The 22538-nt window shown below is 64.9% G+C and overlaps 3 protein-coding genes and 1 non-coding gene across 17 annotated transcripts in view; 3 read left to right on the forward strand and 1 right to left on the reverse strand.

The window, feature by feature from the left end:
* The window catches only part of FANCI (FA complementation group I), a 25952-nt gene extending 23819 nt beyond the window's left edge, over positions 1-2133 (forward strand). For 3 of the 4 annotated variants that reach the window (XM_048071973.2, XM_048071971.2, XM_048071972.2), the window contains 2 exons: positions 327-452; positions 1177-2133. In XM_048071973.2, coding sequence (XP_047927930.2) covers positions 327-452; positions 1177-1242 — 192 coding nt within the window. In that variant the 3' untranslated portion in view covers positions 1243-2133. The remainder of the gene's footprint in view (positions 1-326; positions 453-1176) is intronic. The other variant, XM_048071970.2, reaches the window with a different exon arrangement.
* POLG (DNA polymerase gamma, catalytic subunit) lies at positions 851-11456 on the reverse strand. Its single transcript, XM_067003615.1, has 23 exons — positions 11364-11456; positions 9827-10441; positions 9546-9741; positions 8918-9085; positions 8617-8763; positions 8388-8467; positions 7981-8163; positions 7757-7899; positions 7552-7678; positions 7240-7464; positions 7041-7158; positions 6829-6888; positions 6558-6680; positions 6200-6360; positions 5992-6045; positions 5804-5921; positions 5445-5580; positions 5118-5364; positions 4902-5024; positions 4484-4655; positions 3959-4167; positions 2820-2980; positions 851-1691 (listed from the first exon to the last, which is right to left on the reverse strand). Exons 2-23 carry the CDS (start codon positions 10405-10407, stop codon positions 1630-1632), a joined length of 3594 nt encoding a protein of 1197 aa, XP_066859716.1. The 5' UTR covers positions 10408-10441; positions 11364-11456; the 3' UTR covers positions 851-1629.
* Positions 11457-11565: 109 nt separating this feature from the next.
* TRNAR-UCG (transfer RNA arginine (anticodon UCG)) lies at positions 11566-11638 on the forward strand. The gene has a single exon. It is a non-coding gene; the product is annotated as a tRNA-Arg (tRNA).
* Positions 11639-20577: 8939 nt separating this feature from the next.
* LOC136791684 (uncharacterized) overlaps positions 20578-22538 on the forward strand; it is a 35919-nt gene continuing 33958 nt past the window's right edge. For 10 of the 11 annotated variants that reach the window (XR_010834176.1, XR_010834177.1, XR_010834173.1 and 7 more), the window contains exon 1: positions 20578-21975. Coding sequence is in view for 2 of the 11 variants with exons in the window: in XM_067003761.1 (XP_066859862.1) it covers positions 21870-21975 (106 nt within the window). In the remaining 9 variants the exon portion in view is untranslated. The remainder of the gene's footprint in view (positions 21976-22538) is intronic. The other variant, XM_067003763.1, reaches the window with a different exon arrangement.

Raw genomic sequence — 22538 nt, forward strand, 5'->3', positions numbered from 1 at the left:
TGTGACCTGTTATCTTACGGTTTCCGGGAGAGCAGAAACATAATGCTGGCTTACCTCATCCCACCCCCCCAGCCTGTTCCTTGAACAGGAGAGCAATGTACCAAGATGAGGTACTACGTGAGAGTTAGAATAATTGGCAAGCAGCGGACTCTTTTAAAAACATAAATGGGCCACTGGATTCCATAGGGGCAGGTGCTTTTTCACCTACTTCTTGCTTCAGTCCTACATCATTATCACGATAGACTTCATTCTAGTTCTGTGTGTAGGACTAGGCAGGGTAGAAAATTAAGCTTATGCCGTATGTCCTGCCCCCCCGGTTGCTGCAGGTGAACTTGATGCAATATATGAAGCTAAGTACCTCCCGGGACTTCCGCATCAACGCATCCATGCTAGACAGCGTGTTGCAGGAGCATAACACAGAGGATGCTGAAAATGAACCAGACAATGACCAGGTGAGAACTCATTTAGCTGCTGTTACTGTTGGGTTTCTGCTGTCCTGCTGCCACGTGTACGTGTGAGCTGTTTAGGTATATGTAAAACTAGGCCAGTTTTGTCTCGCTTGGGTTAGCCTTCGCTTTAATACTGAGCTAACGGGAGTGAGCAAATAGCCCTGAAGTGTTCCCTACAGTCCAGCCCTCTGCCTTGAGTGACCTTTGTGTCCATGTACCAGTTGGCTGCATGCCTGGTGTTAAGCAGGACTGTTTATAAACCTTCTTGTTTGCCTCTGCCTGTCTCAGCAAGCAGAGAAGTCTGTCAGCATTGCCTGAGGCCCGACTGGCTGGCCTCCTCCAGCAGACAGTGCTGGGGAAGGTAGCACAACTTGTGCTGGACAAAAGATACGCCACTTGCCTTTGCTGATTGTCCAGGTTTTTATTGGTGCTTTTGCCTATATTTCCCAGAGTGTAATCAGCGTCAACAAGCCAGGATCCAGCACTGAACAACCAGGCCTTGTCTTGTGCCGTTCAGAACCTGGGGTCTGAATTCCAGCATGAATTAAAGAGGTCCAGGGGGAAAGTTTCAGTGGGTGAGAGGAGTCCCCTATTTCAGGCCATTTTTGCTAGGGAGGAAAAAGTGCTCAATACTGTTCTGTCAGTCTGCTTTCCTAAAGTAAACATTCATTAGAGTACTCACACAAAAACATTCATACTCGGTACTGCTACTCTCTCCTGTCTCCAGTCCACCACAGCAGAGCAGCCAGATGAGAACCAGGAACCCAAAAAGAAGAGACGGCGAAAAAAATAAAGGTGTGGTTGCCACTGCTGCCCCCTCCTTTTCTACAGTGCCTGTTCTGTGGCATTCACCTTGGTCTTGAAGAACCGTGTGTACAGAGATAGTAGTTTGTTGTTTCTCTTGTCAAATACTTAAGACTTCTTTCTTCATGCCCAGGGATGTGCAAACAGTGACTCTTGTAAAGCGTCGCAGGTATTAAAGCTGGCTGCTGCCCTCAGAAATGCCTCTGCCATTCAAACATGCTGCTACCACAGTTCTTTTCTCCAGGAACATCCCTTCTTCCAGCAACAAGCAAGCAGCTCAACCAGGATCAGTCCCTGACAAAAGATGTGCTCCTGAAAGGACAGCCAGGTTCTGGCACCCTCTCTGGACAACTGTTGTTCTGGCACTCGAGCGTCATCACTTCTTCTCCAGCGAACCTTTGGTTATTTCAAGAAGCTGATATATATCCAGTGCTTCTCCTGGAAGACAATGGGACAATGAGTTCCTTGCATTCTGCAGTACAATTACAGACTGTACAACATACGAATAAGAGAGTAACAGTAATTATTTGCTTTTAGCTCAGAGCATGTAGCACAGAAAGCCCTAAATTTATTCAAACTTCTGGTTTATGTGGTGCTGTGAGTGCAGAAAACAGCACCAGTAGGACGCAGCAAAGAGGGGCTGTTCTCCCTTGGAGCTGAAGCTCGCTGCTGTGCGTAGCGCCCAAGAAGCAGAGAGGTGCCAGCTTCCTCTGGAGAGCCAGCAGTATGGGCTGTGTTACATTTCTGCTGACCTTGAGGCACTTATTTGCTTTGTTCTTGATGAGAACACAAGTACCCTTTTTGCCCACAGAGCCCAGATTCTTCTTCTGAAAGCACACTTCACCTGTAAAACTCCTAATAAATGTTGCTTAAGGCTGAACTGTCTGATGTGTTCAATAACTGACAGAACAAATCTGAGGGCAGGTTCCTCTTATCTGGCAAAACGTTGCTGCATAGTGAGGAGGTGCTATTTAAAGCAGCTCCCAGCCAACGATTAAATGTTTGTTTGCAGCAGTTAGAGGGTTACGTCAGGTGCAGACAGGGACAACTGTACGCCTCGGGACTGCTGGGGAAGAACACAGCCCTGCCAAGGCTGAAGCGTGCAGGATAGGCTGGGCTCTGAACCCAGCTCTGCTGAGCTGAGGGAGAGGGCGGAAGGAGAGAAAACACTGAAGGCCAGAAATGTTTGGGCCTGGAGGATAAAATATACACAACCGTAGAGCTATCTCATTTCAGAGAGGGAACAAGTCCATCTTGGGCTGTATTTAAAAGACTAGAGGAAAGCGCATCTCCCTCTGAGGGGCACAAAGCGAACCTGTGCACGGGCTAACAGAGCCAGCCCCTGAGTTCTTTATCAGAAATAGGTGGAAGCAGCAGCACAAACTGCTCGGGCACTGAGAAAGGGGAGCAAGGCAGAGGGGCTGGCACCAGGGTGTAGGGGCCTGAGGCGCTGGGGCTGAAGGGATGAGCCCCTGGGGAAGGGCTCTACCTCCAGCAGCAGTGCGGCTCCTGTAGGGCCTCCAGCTTTTATAGGGGATGGCGCTCGAAGGGCTGCTTGCTGCTCACCTTCAGGGATGCCGTATTTCTTCTCCATCCCCGTGGGGTTTGACGGAGTCACGCAGTTCATGGTCACCTCCTTCCTTAAGCACCGGTCAACATCCACGGCGCTGAAGAAGGCCACCGACTGCGGCAGGTCCTGGAGGCCCAGCTTGTAGGCAAACATGCACCTGGAACCACAAGGAGAGCAAGTGGGGCCGTGCCACACCGCACGCGGCTCCGTCACACCTGGGCTGCAGCAGGCAGCGTGGCACAGCCCTGCAGGGGACAGAACAGGGGCGCCAAATTATGTCCCATCGGGTCCCAGGCAGCAGAAAATTCCTTGTAGGCAGCACCCCTTGGGGAAAAGGAAAAAAAAAAAAAAAAAGCCAGGGAGGTTGCTTAATGGAGAAGCTTATTGCCCAGCCTTTTCTTTCACCACGAGCACCGCTGGTTCTCCGCTGGGGAAAGAACTCCGTGGCCTTTTTTTGAAAGGCAGAAACCAGCCACCACTTAAAAGTTAGAGCGAGCCTGCTAACTTCTCGCACGCTCAGCCAGCTCTCCTCTTACTGCACGCGGGGGGCTTTGATCAGCCGCAGGTTCGGCTGGAACAAAGGCGGCCTCGCAAAACACCGGGCAGCCCTCGGCACAGATTGCTTTGCACCCATGTCAGTCAGCGGCTGGAAGACAAAGTGCTTTGTAAGCGCCGGGCAGCGGGAGGGGCAAGGAGTGCCACAGGAGCGGTGGGAGGAACGCGGCACCGCCAGGTTCAGCCTCCTAGGAAGAAAGGACAAACCCAGCCCTTCACTCCTGCCTAATCCTCCCACGCAGAGCAGATGTTGGATTTTCCCAGCAGGAAGCCCTGTGCTCGCAATAGCTGGGATAAAGGCACAAACATCAGGGCGGCTTCCCCCGCTGCGAACGCTGCCTGGGCACAGAAAAGCTGTTTGCTGTATCCTTACCTCAGCCCGGCAGAAAATAGCTCTGCTTTCGGCCAACTCCTCTACAAACCACATGCCATAAAGCACGGGGAAGGGCATTGTGTAGAGCTGACGGGAGCCACAGCCCCGCGTAACGGGAGGAGACGTGCTCAGGATTGGCCCCGGGAGGGGTCCCAGCCCCACATCTCTCTCCTGGCCCCGTCTCTCTCCCTCAGCCCCCCAGCTCACCGTGTCAGCAGGTTGGTGATCTGCAGGGCCAGGGCCGCCCGGTAGCGGTCCTGCTCCTGGACCAGGTAGCGCACCTCGTCGTGGATGCTGATGCAGAAGCGCCCGTTGATGTCGAACTCCTCGAAGAGCCACTTCATGGAGACCAGCATGAGGTGCAGGTAGTCGACGGCCGAGCTCTGCACCACCCAGTTCACTCTGCTGGTCAGAAACTGGGGAGAGGAAACGCAGAAATGCTGCTCAGAGAAACACGTGGAGAAACACCAGGAGAAATGCTGTGAGAAACATGAGGAGAAATGCCCAGAGAAATGCTCTGAGAAACGCTCGGGGCCTGGGCCCGTTCCTCTCAGAGGCGAAGGCTGTTCAGTCAGGGTTCCTGTGTTTCCCCTGGCACACAGATAGAGAAAAGGGGGACAGGACCCAACACCTACGGGTTTCTTCTGCGGCTCCGAGGGGTTCGCAGGGTTTCCCACACCTCAGGAGGGCAGAGCTGGGGTTCGCCACAGCAGCACCGAGCCCCGGCCTCACCTCCCCCTTGGCCACGGCGGGCTCCAGCGCCCTGCTGATGTGGCAGCCCAGCACCGGGGTCTGCGGCGAGGAGGACAAGGCGATGCTCTCCAGCTTGTTGAACATTTCGGATTCGGTGCCTCCAGCCCACAACCGGTGGCCCACCACGTCCCACTTCTTCTTCCTTCGGGACCTGTCGGGGCAGAAGGCGGGTTTGCTGGAGTCTCAGACACCCTCTTCTGGTTTGGGGGCAGCCGGGGGAGCCCCCGCAGCCGTCTGCTGCTGCTCACACACTGGGAGAGACTGGGAGCACCCCAGTCCCATGGACAAGGACCTGAGACAGCTGGGACCATCCGGCCCCTTTTTTGCCCACCAGCCGTGGCCTTCCCCGCCTCACGCCCCTGTCCCACGAACACCGTCTGGGGTCACAGCATCTCACTTTCTCGCAGCTTCCCTCTGGAGCCGGTGGACATCCCGGGCTGACACCGAGCCATCTTCCGCCCTGTCCACAGCCAGGTCCAGCTCCTTCACCAGCCACTCGCCCTCCTCGCTCAGATGAAACCTGGGCAGCAACATCCAGGCGGGGGTAACCCACAGCCAGGTCCCACGGGGACACCGTCCCCACGCACCCTGCAGCCCCCGGGGCAGCACCCACCTGCGGATGCCCTTGGTGACCGCGTACATCTGCTGGGCTTTCTCACGCGCCTGCTCCTGCGTCAGCCGGTGGTTGAACTGCATCAGCAGGCGCTCGGCGAAGGGCTGCCCGGCCCCGTAGATGCGCCCGTAGTTGAAGACTTTGGCGTGCTCCCGGCTGATGCCCACCGTGGCGGCCGTCTTGCTGTGCAGGTCCGTCCCGTTGCTCTTCTTCCCCTGCAGGGTCATCCAGCCGAAGGCCGTGCACCCTGCGGCGAGGAGGAAGGAAGGGGCTGAATGCCGAGCGTTTTGGGGGTGCTGACGCCCCACCGGGGGGCGCCCCGCTCACCGTGCATGCCGGCGAAGTGCGCCTCGCCCAGGATGGCGGCTATCCAGAGCTCCTGGGAGTCCACGTCCGCGCCCACCAGGGAGTAGCCGGGTGGCACCTGGACCATGGCTTTCAGCTCGCTGCCCACGCGGTCGGCCTGGGGGACGGGGTGCCCAGCTCAGCATACCCCGTGCAACGCCCCCTCCTCCTCTGCAGCATGAGGACAGCCTTCCTCCCCCTCCTCTTCCTCCCCCTCCCGCATCCCAGCACGGCTCCCACCTTCCCCAGCTCCGTCTTCCCATACAGAACACACCTGCCACCCCAAAACCACACAGACGCCCCCCTTGCCGTGCCCCAAAATCCCCCGAGCGCAGCCGTACCCGGGCATTGCTGGCTGTCAGCCACGTGGGCTCCACGGCCCGCCGGGTGATGGTGCCCGCGGTCACCACCTGCGGCAGGATGGCTCCGTAGTCGTCCTCCTCGTTGTAGTCCGGGTGCCTGGGACAGGGGCAAAGGGTGAGCCCCAGCCCGACGCAGCCCTCCCGGCACCATCCGTTCCCCTCCATACCTTGTCACGGCGCGAGGCAGCTCCCCTTTCTTCAGCCACACCACCATCTGCGAGCTGCGGAGGCACATAAGGGCATATAGGGTGCTGAGCACCCGTGGCTACACGTCTACAGCACCAATACAAGCTCTGAGCACCCGTAGGGACTCAGACACACATATACGTACTCTGAGACGTGTGGGAAGGTGGCAATCGGGCCGGGGCTGCTCACCTGATCCGCTTGTGAGCGTTCCTCCAGAAGGAGATCATCTTGTTGATCTCCAGGGCTCTCGTCCCGTGGGTGCGTCCCACGGCAGCCCGCAGGGTGCCGTCCTCCATGCGGGGCAGGAAATCCTTGGCAAAGGGGCTCCCGACGTTGTTAGCGTTCCCGTCCTTTAGCAGCAAAGAGATTTTGGGGCTCAGCGTGCCACCACTCGGCGTCAGCACAGCCCCGTGAGCCCTCATGCCCGCCGGGAAGGGATTAAGGATATTGGAAGAGAGAGCAGGACATTAGGGGGGAGCCGGGCCACGGGGCAGGGCGATGCAGCCCCATTTGCTGGGGAGGGCTCAGCACCAAGCCCCCGCCTTGCCTTGTGGGGCAGCTTGAAGAACCAGCACCCGGGGACGTCGACGTCGTTGTAGGGCCCATTGCCGTGGTGGTACGAGGGCCGGCTGTCCGCCTCCACCAGCTCGCACCGCTCGTCCCCCTCCTCCTGCAGCCGGTGACACGAGGCGTGGGGGGCACAGGGCCCTCCTGCTCCGCGCAGGCACTCGCTGGGAGCCCCCAGCACGGAGCAGGGGGGGAAATCGAGGAAACGGGGATGGATGCACGGTCCCATCCCCGCAGCAAAGCCCGTTTACCTGCACCAAGCTCTGGTCCGCCCTGCCCACGTCCCCCTCCAGCTGGCTCAGCTCCTCCACCTGCGGCAGAGAGGGGCCGCCCCAAAAGGACCAGGTTAGGCACCTTATTAAAGAGGTTTTCTCACTGCTGGTTTTTACGGGTGCATTGGAAAAAAGCCCAGCCCCGGCACCAGGAAGCCTCCTCCCAGCGGGGCCCCCCCCCAGCCCGTCACCTTCTGCCACATGCTGCTGCCGTCCATCACCAGCAGCTCGTCCTCCACGCTCGCCTCCTCCGGGGGCTGCTCCCGGCCCTTCTCCAGCCGGTGCTGCCGGCACAGCTGCTCGATCGCCCTGTAGCCACGGAGCCACGATGAGGACGCGGCCACGCGCCGCAGGAGAGCCCCCACGGAGCGCCCCCAGCATCCCCCTCACCTGTGGGGGCACACGGGACCCTCAGTCTCCGGGGGGGCTGCCGGCAGGTTGTCCTGCCGCCCCGGCACCAGGTAGCCCCAGCCGTGCTTCTCCGAGTAGTGCAGGGGGAACCCGTCCCAGGCCAGGCGCATCAGCTTGGGGGTCACCCTCATCTGCAGGCTGATGAGGCTGGGCCCCGGCACCCAGCCCTCCTCCTCCAGGCGCGGGCACAGCTTGCGGTACCACCTGGGGGGGGGGTGACACGGGGGGGTGGCGATGGGACAGGGAGCGCGGAGCGAGCCCCCCCGGCCACCCCCGCGGTCCCCAACTCACCCCGGGTGGCCGGGGAGATGCTGCAGCTTCTTGGGCTGCAGCGTGACCGTGTCCTTCAGGCGCTGCAGGAGGGCACCGCCCTCGGGGGCTGCTTTCAGCTCCTCATCCTCGCTGGGGGGGCCGGGGTCTGGCAGGGCACGGGGGGTGGCCTGGGGCTGAGCATCCCTCGAGCCCCGGGTCCCCCCCGAGCCCCCCCTGCGCTCACCTTCCTGCCACTCCTGCGCCAATCCTGCCCCGGAGGCTTCGCCGCCGTTCACCTTCTGATCCTTCTTCTTCCTCGGGGGTTTCTTCTGCTTAAACTCCTGCGTGTCCCACTCCAGGTCCCACAGCCAGGGGTCCTCCTTGTACCTGCCGGCACGCCGTGGCCGTGCTCCAGCACCCATGGGTGGGGGCACGGCGCCGCGCCCTCCCCTCGGCTGGCCGTGGTACCTGTCCCCGTGCAGCAGCTGGCAGGCGTCGTTGGCCAGGTTCATCAGGGACTTCTTCATCTCCTTCTGCAGCTCCTCGTAGGTGCCCTGGGCGTCGTCCAGGTACCTCTGCCAGTTGCCGTTGACCGGCAGGTAGGACACCCCCATCTCCAGCATCCCTGCGAACGTCACGGGGTGGGGGCACCTGCAGCCCCAGGCAGCCCCGAATTAGGTTCCTCCCGGAGGGAAGCTGCCCCCCAAGCAGCAGATCGCAGCTCCAACGGCTGCCTGCTCCTTCTCACCCACAGACGGGGCCGAGAGCCCCCTGGAACGGGGCTCAGCACCCTCCCGGCCTCCCCAGGGACGGATCAGCCGCATCCCGTCCCCAGCAGACCCACGGAGCCCCCGCCTCCAGCCGGGACCCCTCACCTCTCCATGAAGAGCGGCAGCTGCTCCTGGAACACCTCGTGGGTGGCCCGGACATCGCGGGCGCAGTACGACATCAGGTCCTGGGGGCACGGCACGGCGTCACCGGGAGCAGGAGGGACCCACGGCCCCCTGCACGGCTCACACGCGGGCCCAAAGCCCTTGCACCGAGACGGGAAGCACCCCACAGCTCCTCCCGCCCCGCTCCCATGCCCAGCATCACCGCCCGCACCTGAAAGTGATCCCTGATGTCGGCCATGGTCCCCTTCACAAACAGCTCCCGCGCCTCCTTCTCCAGGGGCTCCCCGCCCACGTAGAGCGCGTGCACGTCCGCCAGGTTGTTGATGCTGCTGACGTGCACCCAGTCCCACGCCGTGACCTGGTGGGTGCAGAAGACAACCGCGTTATTTTATTTTCTTTTAGCCCGTGCCCGTCTGGACGGCGCTGGGAGCGATTCGCCCAGCAGAGCCGCCCCAAAATCCCTGGGCACCCCCGGGCGCAGGAGGCGGGCAGCGGCGCGGCCCCGCACTCACCGCCGGCCCCTCGGCTTTGCTGCGCGTCTTCTTGATGTGCTGCTTGACCTGCTGCAGCCCCTTCCTCTTGCCGTGCTTCGCGGCCATCCAGAGGCTGCGCTGGAAGCCCGTCAGCCCCGAGATGGCCATGTGCATGCTCATGGTGTCCAGGAAACGCACCCGGGAGCCCTGCCAGGAGAGAGGAGAGGTGGTGCCGGGCATGCTGGAGGAGAAACGTGCTGCGAAACTGCTGAGCTGCGAGGCCTCGCTCAGGCTGCTTGTGCCGGGGCCAAGCTTTGCCTCCCAGCACCCCTCTCCTGAGGGCACGGAGCTGCCCGTGGCCACCTCGGAGCTTGTGATAACCTCACAGGACACACGAGCACCTCCCAGTAAATCCTTCCCACTACGGCCCCTCGTGCGGGGGACAAATGCAAGGCACGGGGCTGGCGCTGCCAAACAAGGTGAGCGCAACCCGGGGCCACTTGTGCATAACAGCACTGCCAAAACCACCCCGAAGAGCGGACACAAATTATCTGGGAAGCAGACCCCAGGTGCCAGCACGAAGCATCGGCACGGGTCGCGCCCAGCCCTCGTTACACGCAACCAGAGGAGCAAGGCGGGCAGGATGAGCCACCAGGGGACAGGGCACCTGGATGAGGTACTGCTCCTTGATGAACGCCCGATCGAAGGCCACGTTGTGCCCCACCACCACGCGCTCCGGCCAGTCCTGCCGCCCGGCGCAGCCGGCGCCCGCCGCGCTCTCCAGCGGGATGAGGTCCGCCAGGGTCAGGCGGCTGGACCAGGAGTAGCGCTGCTCCAGCAGCCTCCTGCTGCACCACGAGTACCTGCGGGGCACACGGCCGTCAAAACGACTCAGGGGCTGCGCACCGAGACCCACAGGGGACCCAAACCCCCCCCCCGGCATCTCACCAGGCGTGCGGCGAGACCGCGACCGCCAGCGTGGGGCACTGCCCGTCGGCCAGGCACACCTCCACGTCCAGCACCACCGCCCGATCCCGGGGGAAGTCGACGGGCTCCGGCCGGCCGTCGGGGCCGTAGCGGGTCCAGCCGAGCTGCCAGGCCCAGCTGGGGGGCGCGGGGGGCAGCCGGCAGCGCAGCAGCTCCTCGGCAGCCTCCAGGTAGGGCAGGCTCTGCTTCTGGGCCAGCAGGCGGAAATGCTCGTCGATGTTGTCCCCGTACATGCGGGGCAGGCGCAGCTCCACGTCGGGCAGCGCCGAGGTCTCCTTGCCCCACAGGTCGTGGCGCCGCAGGTGCTCCACGCTGCGCCGCACGGCCGCCTCTGAGTAGCCCACCCGGGCCCCGCGGAAGATCTGCTCGTGCAGGCTGCGGGACAGCATCTGGATGTTGAGGGGGTTCACGCGGCGCTGGCCCTTCTCTGCGTCCTCAGCCGCGCCCTCCGGCAGCGGGTGGCCGGCGAAGGAGCTGGAGGCGCAGCTCCGGGGCACGCTGCTGGGGTGCAGCGCCCGGCCTCGCCGCAGCGCACGCCGCATGGTGCCCGCTGCGGGGGCCTCTGGCCGCAGGGCCCTGCGGGAGGAGCAGCGGCAGGAGGTGAGCTCGGCACCGCTCGGCCCCTCGCGGGACAGCCCCGACGGCGGCTGCGGCACGCGCGGCCGGGCCGCTCGAGGCGGCGTGCGGCCCCCCCTGGGCCGTGCACAGCCCGCTGCAGGCGCGCGCCCTCCCACCTCTGGGCGTTACTTCGCGCACCGCCCCACGCAGCCCGCCTGCGGGCGTGCACGGCCCTGGGAGCCCGCGCCCGCACCTCCCGCAGCCGCGCATCCACCCCGCAGGGGCGCAAACCCCCGGCAGGTGTGCAAACCCCCCTGCAGAAGTGCAACGCCCCCGGCGGGAGAGCAACCCCTCGCCGGCGTGCAAACCCCTTGCACGCATGCAAGCCCCCCATGGACGTGCAACGCCCCCCCCCCCCCCCTTGCACGCGTGCAACCCCCTACAGACATGCAACCCCCCCTTGCACGCGTGCAACCCCCTATAGACATGCAAACCCCCTTGCACGCGTGCAAGCCCCCCGCAGGCATCCAAACCCCTTGCCCGCGTGCAAACCCCCCTGTAGACGTGCAACCCCCCCGGCAGGCGTGCAAACTCCTTGCACGCGTGCAAGCCCCCCCATAGACGTGCAAACTCCTTGCACGCGTGCAACCCCCCCCATAGGCGTGCAAACTCCTTGCACGCGTGCAACCCCCCCCATAGGCGTGCAAACTCCTTGCACGCGTGCAAGCCCCCCCATAGGCGTGCAAACTCCTTGCACGCGTGTAACCCCCCCCATAGGCGTGCAAACTCCTTGCACGCGTGTAACCCCCCCCACAGGCGTGCAAACCCTCCCACAGCCGCACAACCCCCCATAGACGTGCACACCCGCCCCCCCCCGGGCGTGCAACCCCCCCCGCACACGCGCACCCCGCTCCCGCCGCCCCGCCCCGCACGCGCCCACCTGGGCCCAGCGCGCGCCGCCCGGCCCCGTCCCGCGGGCGGAACCAACCGGGAGCAGCGCGGGGGAGCTTCCGGCTGCCGCTGACGTCCCCACGCCGCTCGGCGCTGCCCGGCCCCCTCCCCCCCCCCCCCGCCCCCGCGCACATCGCACGGCCCGGCGGTGGTGCAGTCAGGGGGGCGCGCGGGGAGCGCCTGGTAGAGGCGGCCGCGTGGCCTAATGGATAAGGCGTCTGACTTCGGATCAGAAGATTGCAGGTTCGAGTCCTGCCGCGGTCGTAGAGAAATCCGCCTGAAAAATCAGGCTGATCATTTTATTTTTGCCCCTCCCTGCTTCTTTTCTTCGGGATCTACAAGAAAATCAAACGGGGCAGGCACAGGGGACGCAGGGCTTCCCCCCAGGCGTGGCTGTAGGGGAGCCTAAAGCTGCGGTGCCCCGGGGCTCCTGGTGCCTCCCCGCCCCTGTTATTGCCCCGAGCGCTCCGTGCGTTTTGCTCCTTTATTTAAAAGCAGCGCGAAAAAAGGCGGCTGCTGACTCTGCGGGGGAATCTGTGGGATCACCCGTGTCTGTAACAGCAGCGGGGCAGGGGCTGCTGGGGCACCCCAGGGGCACAGCCGGGGGGGCTGGCAGGGGGCACAGCCCCACCCCGGGCGCTGCTTTTCTCACCTTTTTGCCCCCATCCGACGCTTACGGGGTGCTCACAGCCACCAGAAGTGCTCCACGAGGGCACCCCAAAACCTCCCAGCTCTGACGCCTGGGGGCAGCTTGGCACGCAGCGGGACGCCCCCAGGACCCCATCGCCCGACCCAGCTTGGTTGAGGGCCGTGGGGCTGCACGGGTGGGAGCTGGGCACTGGCTGAGCGTGGCACTGGGGTCCCCGTCACCAGGCTGCGTGGCACTGGTGGGGACGGCGCGGCGAGGGACAGGGCGGCCGAGAGCCCCGGGGGACCGCGGGTGCTACGGGAGGCAGAGGGGGACCCGAGGGTGCAAGGGGACAGGGGACAGGGCAGGTGGGAGCAGGCTCCCTGGCCCTATAAGGGTTTTTATGGAAGCGATGGGGCTGGGAAGGTGGCTCCTGAGCCGGAGCACTGCGGCGTGCCGAGCCGTGCCGGGCCGTGCCGAGCCGTGCTGCGCCGGGTTAAGCCGTGCCGCAGGGCGTCCGTGCCGTCTGGTGCCGTGCCAGGCCGTGCCAAACCAAGCCGAGCCGAGCCGAGCCGAGCCGAGCCACCAGGTGTCGCTGCGGTCCCGCTGCTGGCGGCCGCTCCGGGCCGCTCACCCGGGGCAGGGGCCGGGGCCGGGGCCGGGGCCGTCGGGGCGCCGTCCCTCCGCTGTCCGACGGCTCCGTCCCCGCTCCGCTCCCCCGCAGGGCGCCGGGGGGAGGCACCGGGGACCCTGCCCCCGATCCTCGGATCCCCGCGGAGCGCTCCGAGGGCCGGGGCAGAGCGGGGACAAAGCCCCGGCTCCCAGCACCAGCCCCGACGGCAGCGCGGGGGCCGGTCGGGGCCGGGCCGGGCCGGGACAGGACGGTGTCACCTGCCCGGGGACCGGCGGCTCCTGGCACGGAGCTGTGCGGGGACACGGGGACAGCCCCGGCCCCTGCAGCCCGCTCGGAGGAAGGCGAGGCTGAGCTTCGGGCGTGCGCCCTGGGCCCCTCTTTGTGTCCGCAATTGCGCCGCTATCGCGACCGGCGCGACATACACCGCGCGGGGGGGGTCTCGTCCTCCCCTGCGGTGCTTTGTTTTCACGCCGATCTTCTGTGCGGTCTCCGCTCTGGTTATTTCTATCACGGTCGAAAAAACAAAATTAAAAAAAAAAAAAAAAAAAGAAATCACCCCACTAAAAAAAAATCGCTCCCTCCTCAAACGAAAAAAAAGAAATAAATGAAATAAATTCTCCCCGAAACGCCGCCGCCACCGCCGATTCCTAACGCGCGGAGGGGGGGGAAAAAATACTACTAATAAAGATAAATTGGGAAAACGCCCGCAGGAATTTCCCCGGGGCCGGGGCCGGTGGGGATGCAGGCACAAGCCGGGGCAGGGCGGCAGGGGGGATTTCCCCCCCGGGCCCTTTGTCTGCCCGTCGGAAGCCCGCAGCCCTGCGCGCCCCGTCGGGGCCGGGCACGGAGCTGCCGCCGGCGGGGCTGGGGGCTGCGGGCCGCACAATGGGGCGGCGGCGGGACTTTGTTTAACCCCACCGCCCCCCGGCCGCCGGGGCCAGGGGTCAAGGGCTCGCCAGTCGCCGGGGGCACGGCCCCGGGGGAACGCCACGTCGAGGGGGCGGCCGGTGCGGGAGCCCCGGACCCTTCCAGAGAAGGGCACCGGGGGTGGGGGGGGGGGGGGGTGTGCGGAGGGCTCCGGGAGGGCGTTTGGGGTTATTTTTAGGGGGGGACAGAGCGGGGCCACGCGTTTCTTTAGGAGAGGGAGGCGGAGAAGCGGCCGCTGCCCCCCGGCACCCCCCGGTTCTGCCTTCGCCCCCCGGTTCGGGGGGCGGCCGTGGGGGGGCCGCGGGAGGAGGGAGCCGGCTGCCGAGGCGCGCAGCATCTCCCCGGGCAGAGAGGGGCTTGTGCCGCCTCTCCAGGAGCCGAGAAATGGGCATTTTATAGGTGACGTACGGGCTTACGTGGGAATCCGTGCCCGGCACCGCGCTCCCGGCGCCTTTTCTCCTGACACGACACTTCCCCGCAGCTCGCACCCCCCTTGCCAGCCTGGGGGGAGCGGGAGGGGGGCAGCAATAGGGAAAAGAAAAGCAGCCCCCTCTTTTTCCTGCTCGGGAGACCAGCCCCGGAGCTCCGAAAGTGAGCGAGGGCGAGGGCGAGGGGAGGCGGCCGGGAGCCGGCTCCGAGCCGAGGGGCCGGGGGGGCTGGCAGGGGAGGAAGACCCCCCCAGAACCCCCTTTATTTTTATTTTTTTATTTTTTTTTCTGGGACTAGGGGCGAGCCGGCGGGGGAGGAGGCTGGCACCCGAGGTAAGTCCCCTCCGCCCGGAGCTGCGGGCACGGGCGGTGCCGGCGCTGCGGGTTCGCGAAGGAACCGGGGGCTGGGGAGCAAGGGGGGGGGCACAGCCGGGCCTGCCCCATCCCCGTCCCCTTCCCCATCGCGGGGCAGGGCCCTGGAGGGGCTGCGGGCTCCGTCTTAGGGCCGGGGGGAGGTTGGAAGCGGCCGGGGGGGGACAGGCGGTGGCGGTGGTGCCGGGGGCTGCGGGCAGCCCGTGCCCCGCACCCTGCCCCGTCCGTCGGGGCTGGGCCGGGGTCCCCCGGGAGGAGCAGCCCCCGGAGCCCGCTCCCAGCCCCGGGCTCCTCCCGTGCGTGTCTCAATTCACTCAGGCTTGACTTGGCAATAAGCTCTCTCAATAGGGTGACAATAGAGCCCCAGTGGGACCCGAACAAAGAATTTGAAAGTAGTTAAATTGCAGGACACGTCCATCGCCTGGGTGCTTGAATTAAAGAAAAAAAAAAATCGGAGAAAAGAAAAAGGGGAGAGACTTTTCTTTGGGCTGGTGAGAAAATGCTCAGGGTAAAAGTTGGTTTGGCGTCTTCATTTCAGCGACAATGGAGCAGAGCTAATTCAATAGGAAACGCGGGGATTTTTTAATGAAAAGACCGCCAGGGTTACACCGAAGTTAAGCTCTTGTGAATTAATTATTAGGGCAAATAAACTGGGGAGGGGGGGAGCGCTCTGGAGGGAGTGTTGCAATTTCTTAATATTCTCCTTTTCGTGTTTAACGACAATGCCATTAGGTTTCGACTCTGGGTGAGCAAAAGGATTTCTTACACTCCCCGGGAAGAGGAGAAGACGCTTTTTATGGTGTTACTTAATTGCTTTTAAAATAAAATACTACGGAATTTGGCAACGAGCTCCGGTTTCTGCTGGCGGTGGCGTTTGGGGTTATATTTCCTTTCGTGGCAACTCGCAGACGCAAAAATAAAAAAAATAAAAAAAAAAAAAGGGAAAATAACGGGGAAATTTAAAAACCCCAATGTAAAGGCGAGGCGGCGAGTTCGGCTCTTCCAGACCCCTCGGTCTCGATCGGTTTATTTTCTCCTACAGAGAAAACCCGTCCGGGGCTGGCTGCGTGCTCGCCAGGGCGGCGAGAGGCTCCCCAAAGCTGGTCCGGGGCATTGCTTTGAGACAATCCGAGATAAAAAACCAGCAGCCGGGTTAACCGCAGGAAGGAAGACGAGGAAAAAGAAAGAAAAAAAAAAAAAGGAAAAAAAAAGGTCGGAAGCGAAGTAAAGGTGTGCCAGGAGGGTGGTTTATTTTTTTGTCGTTGTTTTATTTTACATTTTTTTCCCTGCTGCAGAGGCTGCAGGCGAGGCGCTACGTGTGTAATTATATAAAAAGGGGGAATTAAGCCAGGGAAATATGGAGAGGGGAGCAAGAGGAAGGAAGAGAGGGAAGGAGAGGAGCGCAGGCGGCACCTGCCGTGCCGGACGGCTGCCAGCTCGCCTCCGCCTGCCGCCGGGCTACCGGCGGGGCAAAGCATCGCCCGGCTCGGCCTGGCCGTCGGGGCGGGATAGCACGGCTCGGCACGGCCCGGCACGGCTCGGCGCAGGAGGGACTCTCAGCCTTTTTCTCTCCCCCCGCTGCCAGGGCCGCGGCCGCACCCCGGGGAAAGCCCGAGGTGCTGCTCTGCCCGACGGCCGCAGTGCCGAGCCGTGCCGAGCCGTGCCGTGCCGAGCCGTGCTGAGCCGTGCCGAGCCGTGCCGTGCCGAGCCGAGCCGTGCCGAGCCGTGCCGTGCCCTGCCGTGCCCTGCCGAGCCGTGCCGAGCCGAGCCGAGCCGAGCCGTGCCGGGCCGTGCCGAGCCGTGCCGAGCCGAGCCGTGCCGCCCCGCCGCGGGGAGCCGTGCGGACTTTCAGCACTTGGACAGCGGTGCGGCAGCGGGGCCGGGCCGGGCCGTGCCAAAAGAGCCCGGGGGCAGCGCTGGGCAGCGGGGCGGCCGCGGCCCCTTCCTGCTCGCCTCGGGGCTCTGCTCCTGCGGGGACCGGGGGGGCGACACCTCGAGGGGGCTCCGGGGGGCTCCGTGCCCCGCCGGGGGGGGGCAGAGGGGAGGCCCCCGGCCGGGCAGGGCAGGGGGGAGGCGGCAGCCCCGCAGCGGGACAAGGTGGCCCCGAGGGGGCGGGCGGCTCGCCGGGGGGTGGGGGGGCTGGGAGGGGGGGATAAGGGGGTGGATGGGGGGGAGCTGCCCCCTGCCCCTCGCAGCCCCATCCTCCGGGGGTAATTACGGGGCGAGCTGGAGGGGCTGCGGGCTGTGCTCGCCGGAGCCTGGCAGCAAGCAACCCCCGCCGCCGCCGCCTTCCTCCCGTCCTCCTCCTCTCCCCCTCCTTTCCCCCGCCTCCTCCCCTCCCCCTCTCCCTCCTCCTCCTCCTCCTCCCTCCTCCTCCTCCTCCTCCTCCTCCTCCTCCTCCTCCTCCTCTCCGCCATGGTTGGAGTGAATCGGAGGCTGCCGGGCTGACGTCAGTGCGGGCAGAGCCTGCCGCCGGCGGCAGCTCCCGGCCAGCAGCCACAACCGGCACCGGCAGCCGCCGGGAGGACGGCGGGGAGCCCGGCAGCAGCCGCCCCCATCGCTCCGTGCCCGGCCACCCCCAGGGGACGGCGGCCGCGGGGGTCGCTGCTCGCCCCGGGGCAGCCCTGCCCGCCCCTCTGCCCGCCCGCCCGGGGAGGGGCTGGGGGGGGGGGGGGTCGCCGTCCTTCTTCCCCCCCCCACTCCCCCCCCCTCCCCAACGCCGCCTGTTTCGTCCAGGGACGGCCGCCGCTGCCCTCGCCCCGGCTGCAAGCGTGAGTGTCGCGGCCGGGCGTCGCCGCCGCCATCGGGGGTCCCCCGGGGGGCTGGAGGGCGCGGGGGAGGGGGGGGGGGGGGGGACACGGGGACGTGGCCCCGGGAGGAGGTTGCTGGGGTGGGGGGGAGGACGGAAGGGAGGTGGGAAAGGGGAGCTGAAGTTGGGCCGGTCCCCGCGGGGAAGTTGCGAGGCTCTCCCGGGGGAGCGGGCCGCCCCCCGCCGCTCCCTGCCCCGGCCCGGACCCCCCCGTCGGGGCTGAGCAGCCCGCGGCGAGCGGCGGCGGCCGGGGGGGGGAGGCGCAGGGGGGAGGCCAGCGGGGGGAGAACGGCCACGGGGCGACCTTTTGCTGCCGGGGGCGAGTTGGCTCCGGGCAACCTCTCCCCGGCCGGCCGGCACCGGGCAGCCCGACGGGGCGGGCTGTGCCCCGACGGGGCGGCGGGGAGCCGGGGCCGAGCGGTGCCGGCGGCAGCCAAATTGTCCCCAAATGTCCCCGCTCGCCGGCCGGAGGGGTGGGCGCCGCAAAAAACGCCTGACCGGGGCCGAGCCTCCCGGCACATCCAGCTTTTAGGCCCCGGGGGCAATCCCCGGCTCCCCCAATTTCTCCTCCGGGCACAGCGGGGGCTGCTGCGGGGCCTCGCTTTGCGGGGAGGGGGGGGCCGGGGGGGGCACCGGGGCACCGTGCGCCCCGCTCCCCTGCTCGGATAGAGCGGCACCGGGGCGCCGCTGCCCGTGCTGCGGTCTGCCAGCGGCTGGAGGCTTTTTTTGTTTCGCATTCGCTTCTCTCTGCATCTCCGCTTTATTTTTTCCCTTTTATTTTCTTTCCTTTTATTTTTCGCATTTTTTTCTTTCTCTTTTTAATTTTTCTTCAATTCTCTCTTACTTCATTTTTTCTCCCCTATCTGCCCTCTTCTCTCCCTTTCCCGCGGACTCTTATCTCCTCGGCTTTTTTATTTATTTATTTATTTATTTTTCCCGTGTCTCCCTGGAAGTGAAACGCATTTTAGGCCTCAGCCTTAAGGAAACCCGACCGGGAGCGGTGCAGGTGCCCTGGGAGCCTGCACCCGCCCGGATCCCCCCCCCTCGACGTGCCCGGCCCCACCGGGCCAGGAGCGGCCGGGACCCCGGCCCCTTCCCCGCCTCGTCCCGGCCCCGGGAGCCGCAGGAAAGAGCAGCCGGGGGCCGGGCCGCTGCGGCGGAGCCTTTTCAGCGCCGGGGCTGCTTTAGACGTGGCTTTTAATTGCTAAACAAAGCAACACGTTTCCTCAACGCCCGTCGGGAGCCGCCGCTTCCGCGTGAAGTTGGCGAAGCCCCGGTTGTGGGAGGAAAAAGGGGAAAAAAAGAAAAGAAAAAAAAAAAACAACACACAATTAAGAGGAGATGCGGCTCGGGGCGGCGAGGCGCGGGGGGTTACTCTAGGTTGGCTAAAAATAACTTCTCCTAATTAAAGAAAAGTGACGTCAGACGCGCGGGGCGTAAAGAGGGGAAGGCAGCGGGGCTCGGGGCAGGGCGGGCGCCTTCGGGAGCCGCGGGGCCGCCCGGCAAGCGGCCGGCACGGCCGGCGGGGCCCTTCCGAGGGGCGGCCGGCGGGGCCGGGCTGCCCGGCTGCGGGAAGGGGAGCACCGGCCGCTCCCGCTCCCACTGCCCTCGGGGGTGCCCTACAAAAAGCGGGGGGCTCCGGGGCCGCCGCCCCCCCCGGGGGGATTTGCGCGGAGGCTCCGCGGGCGCGGAGCGGCGGCGGCTGCAGCACCATGGCCAGAGCCTTGCCCGCCCCGCCCCGTCGGGGAGGCAGAACCTCCGCCTGGCCGTTTGGGAGACCTCCCCGCTTTTTATTTTTTTTTTTTAATTATTATTATTTTAATCTTTTTTTTTCACCGTCCTTCTCGGCTAAACCGGGCCGCGGCCCGGGGGGTCGTTTTCCCCCGTTGTTCTGCCTGTGAGTGCAGGGAAGGGCAGTCCCCGGTGCCCCCCATCCCGGTGCCCCCCCCCCCCCGACCCTCCCGGTCCCCCAGGTGAGGCCGGGCGCTGGCTGCCTCCGGGCTCTGCCCGCTGCGGCCTCCGGAGCCCCCCGCTCGCTCCCCGCTCCGCTCGCCGCTGCTTTGCGATGTGCCAAGGAGCCATTTTGTACGCGTCCTGCTTAAACTGCGCCCTAAATAATAATAAAAATGATAATAATAATAAAAATAAAAATATATAAACCAACGCCCAAGCGGTAGGAAAAAATCCCCCAAAGGCCAGCAGCGTTTTTCTCCTAGGTGCCGGGCCTCCGCCTGCACGGAGCGGGTCGAGGCGGGGGGCTCGGAGCCGAGCGAAGCGTTGCCGAAAAGCAGCAGGGAAGAATCCCGGGATTTATTTCTGCGGAGAGAAATCCCTTCCCTTACCCGGCGGAGAAAGGGGGGCCCGCTCCCTGTACCCCAGCAGGGGGACCGGGACCGGAGCGGGGCCGCATCGCCGCCGCCGCCGGCAGCCCCCCGGTGCTCCCCGCGGCCGGGGGATAACGGGGACACCCCCGGGGGGAAACTGAGGCCGGGCCGCGGCCCGGGAGAGCCCCTTTCGTGGGCACCGGGCTGCGGGCACCGCTCGGTATCGCCGCCACCGAGGGGCAGCCCCGGGGAGCGGGGCCGGTGGGCACCTTCCCCGGCCCCGGCCGGGGAACGCACGGGCAGCAATCACCGTAACGACGGCAGCAATAAATTAGGGGAAAATCCACAGCCGGAAAATTAAGGAGATCCGATTTGTAGTGGATTTTTATTTTTATTTTTTTTTCCTCTCTCTCCAGGGCAGGTTAGAATAACCTCAGCCAAGCCCCCTCCCGAGCGGCTCGGGGGCGCGGGGATGGCACCGAGGGGCTGGGGAAGGAGCAAAGATTCCTCCCCACCCGCCGCAGCCCCGTCGGGGTGCCCGGGGCACCCCCGGGCCCGTTTCTCGTTAGGGAGGAGGAGGAAGGCAGCCGGGAGGCAGGCAGGGCGGCTCGGCTCGGCTGCGCGCCGGGAGCGCGGAGGGGCTGCCAGGGCTGAGCTTTGAGCTTTCAGCCTAATTGAGCTCCCGTATTTTTATTTTTATTTTTTTTTTAATTTTTATTATTTTATTATTATTATTATTATTTTTCAAAGGAAAGGCGGGGAGGGGGGAAGCGAGGAGAGGAAGAAATAAAGAAGCCGAGCGGAGCTCGCCGAGAGCCGGAGCTGCCGGGACCGGCAGGCTGCGCTCAGCCGCGGCTGCTCCCGCAGCGATCGCTTCGTTCCGCGGCTCCCCCGTTTCGCAGCAGGTCACGTTTTAGCTAAGCCTCAGATTTAAGGCAAAGCAACGTTTAGGAGCGGCGACGGATTACAATTTTTATTTTTATTTTTATTTTTTTTTTTTTTTGCGGGGCAGGTCAGATAAGCATCCCAGATAATCACATTTACCTCCCGGCATTTTATTATTCTTATTGCTGCTGTTGGATTTGTATGCGCCGCGTTCGTCGCCGCACGCACGGCGCGCTAAGAACCGGCGAGGGAAAGAGCAAAACCTAGAGGGGAAATAATGAAAACGGAGGGGAAAAAGGGGTGTCGAGAGGATCCGGGCGGGATCGCAGGCGTATTCCCGGCCCGGCTGCTCCTCGGCCCCGCGTTGGCTGCGGGGAAGGCGCCCTCCGGGCTGCCCCGACGCCCGGCCAGGTGCAGAGGCCGGACGGGGCGGGCGCTGCTGCAGGAGGAGAGGCTGTGAGGGACGGGGGGGGGCAACGGCGTGCTGGGACCGGGGAAAGGCAGAAGGAAAGGGGAGGGAAAAAGGGAAGGAAAATGTACGGGGAAGGGAAGGGAGGGGAAAAAGGAAAGGCCGGGGAAAGGGAGAGGGGAAAGGGCGAAGGGAGGGCGAAGGACAAGGAGAGGGAAGTTAGCTGCAGGTGGGTCCGCTGTGCCGTGCCGTGCCGTGCCGTGCCGGGGTGCTGCCCGCCCGTGCCCCCTCGTTGTTGCCGAGGGGGGCACTATGGGGCTGGGGGGGGGGGGCACCCCACAACGCGGCTCCTCCAGCACGGGCGGGGAGGCGAAGCGCGGCGGGCGGGGGGCAGGCGGGTGCCGGGGCGCCGCGGGAGGAGGGTGCAGCTGGGGGCGTTCCGCTGCGCTCCGCGCCGAGCCGTGCCGAGCCGTGCCGAGCCCGCCCCGTCCCGCCCGCCCCGTCCAGCAGCGGGGGCTCGGCCGGGGCCGGGGCGCCAAAACGCGGGAAAAGGGGGCGCGGATTTAAATGCGGGGCCGCCGATTGGCTGGGGGCCGCGTGACGTCACTTCCCAAAGGGGGCGATTACCATGCGAGGGGAGTAGAAGTTGGGCGGCGGGGCGGGAGCGGGAGCGCTGCTGCTGCCGCCCGGGTCGGGACCGCGCGGGGCTCGGCTCGGCACGGCTCTGCCCGGCTCGGCACGGCTCTGCCCGGCTCGGCACAGCACGGCTCGGCTCCCCGCAGCCCCTTACGGTGCCTTGCTCGCTCCCGCAGCGCGGCTCCGTCTCCTCCGCTCCTCGTATTTATCTTTTTTTTTTTTTTTTTCTCTTTTTCCCCCCTTTTTCCCCCCTCTCTCTCTCCCTCTGTGGCTCCCCGCTGGCAGATCCCGGCCGCTCTGCCTCCCCTCTCCCCCCCCCCCACCGCCGTGTGCCCTCTCCCCGCAGCCGACGGCAGCCCCGCCGGAGGGATGTTTCTGTCTTTGGTTATCTAGCTGTATGAGTGTTGTGGAGCCATCATAAAGCTAGATAACCGAAAGTAGAAATGACTTCCAAACCTGCTCGCCCCCGGGGAAGAGGCTGCAGCAGGACCGGCGCCGCTGGAGCCCGGAGCAGAGGCGAGTCGCGGCCCCGCCACCTCGGGGCTCCAGGTAAGCGCCGCGCCCGCCCCGTCGGGGCGCTCCCGGGGCTCCGGGCGGCGGGACGGGAGGGCGGGGAGAGGCGGCCGAGCCCCGCGCACACGCCCGCAGCGCTCCGGGGCTCAGCACGCCGGGAAGCAGCCCTACAAACCCGCTCCCGGCTGCGGGCGGCCGCCGGGTCCGGGTCCGGGAGGCTGGAGGGGGCGAGCGCCCCGGGCGCCTGTCCTAACAAAGCCTCCCCCGTGCCCACCCCGCGGGTCCGACCTCAAAACCCCCCGGTTTTGGGATATTTTCCTTCTCTCTTCCTCCCTGTCTCTCTTCTCTCTCTCTCTCTTTTTTTTTTCCTTTTTGGCTTGATTCTGGCCTCCCTCTTGGAAGGTCAGCTCGCTGATAACGCGATCGCTCTCCCCCCCCCACGCGTTGGCTCTCGCTTTTGTCCGTAGCTGGGGGTCCCCGGGGAGGGGGGGGGGTCCCCTGGGAAGGGAAGGGGTCCCGCTGCTGGGTGCACCCCTCCTGGCGTGCAGCCGCCGGCCCCGCAGCTTCCCCGGGAGCCGAGCAGTTGGCAGGCACAAAGC

The sequence above is a fragment of the Anser cygnoides genome, chromosome 11 (assembly GCF_040182565.1).
Source record: "Anser cygnoides isolate HZ-2024a breed goose chromosome 11, Taihu_goose_T2T_genome, whole genome shotgun sequence".
Classification (NCBI taxonomy): domain Eukaryota; kingdom Metazoa; phylum Chordata; class Aves; order Anseriformes; family Anatidae; genus Anser; species Anser cygnoides.

What these genes read in the sequence shown, in the direction of transcription:
- POLG (XM_067003615.1), bottom strand. Translation starts at nt 10,407, where the DNA reads ATGCGGCGTGCGCTGCGGCGAGGCCGGGCGCTGCACCCCAGCAGCGTG. An exon ending in CATCTCCCCGGCCACCCGGG is followed by an intron (nt 7,465 to 7,551) that starts GTGAGTTGGGGA and finishes CCCCCCCCCCAG; the next exon opens with GTGGTACCGCAAGCTGTGCC. An exon ending in GTCACCAAGGGCATCCGCAG is followed by an intron (nt 5,025 to 5,117) that starts GTGGGTGCTGCC and finishes GTTGCTGCCCAG; the next exon opens with GTTTCATCTGAGCGAGGAGG.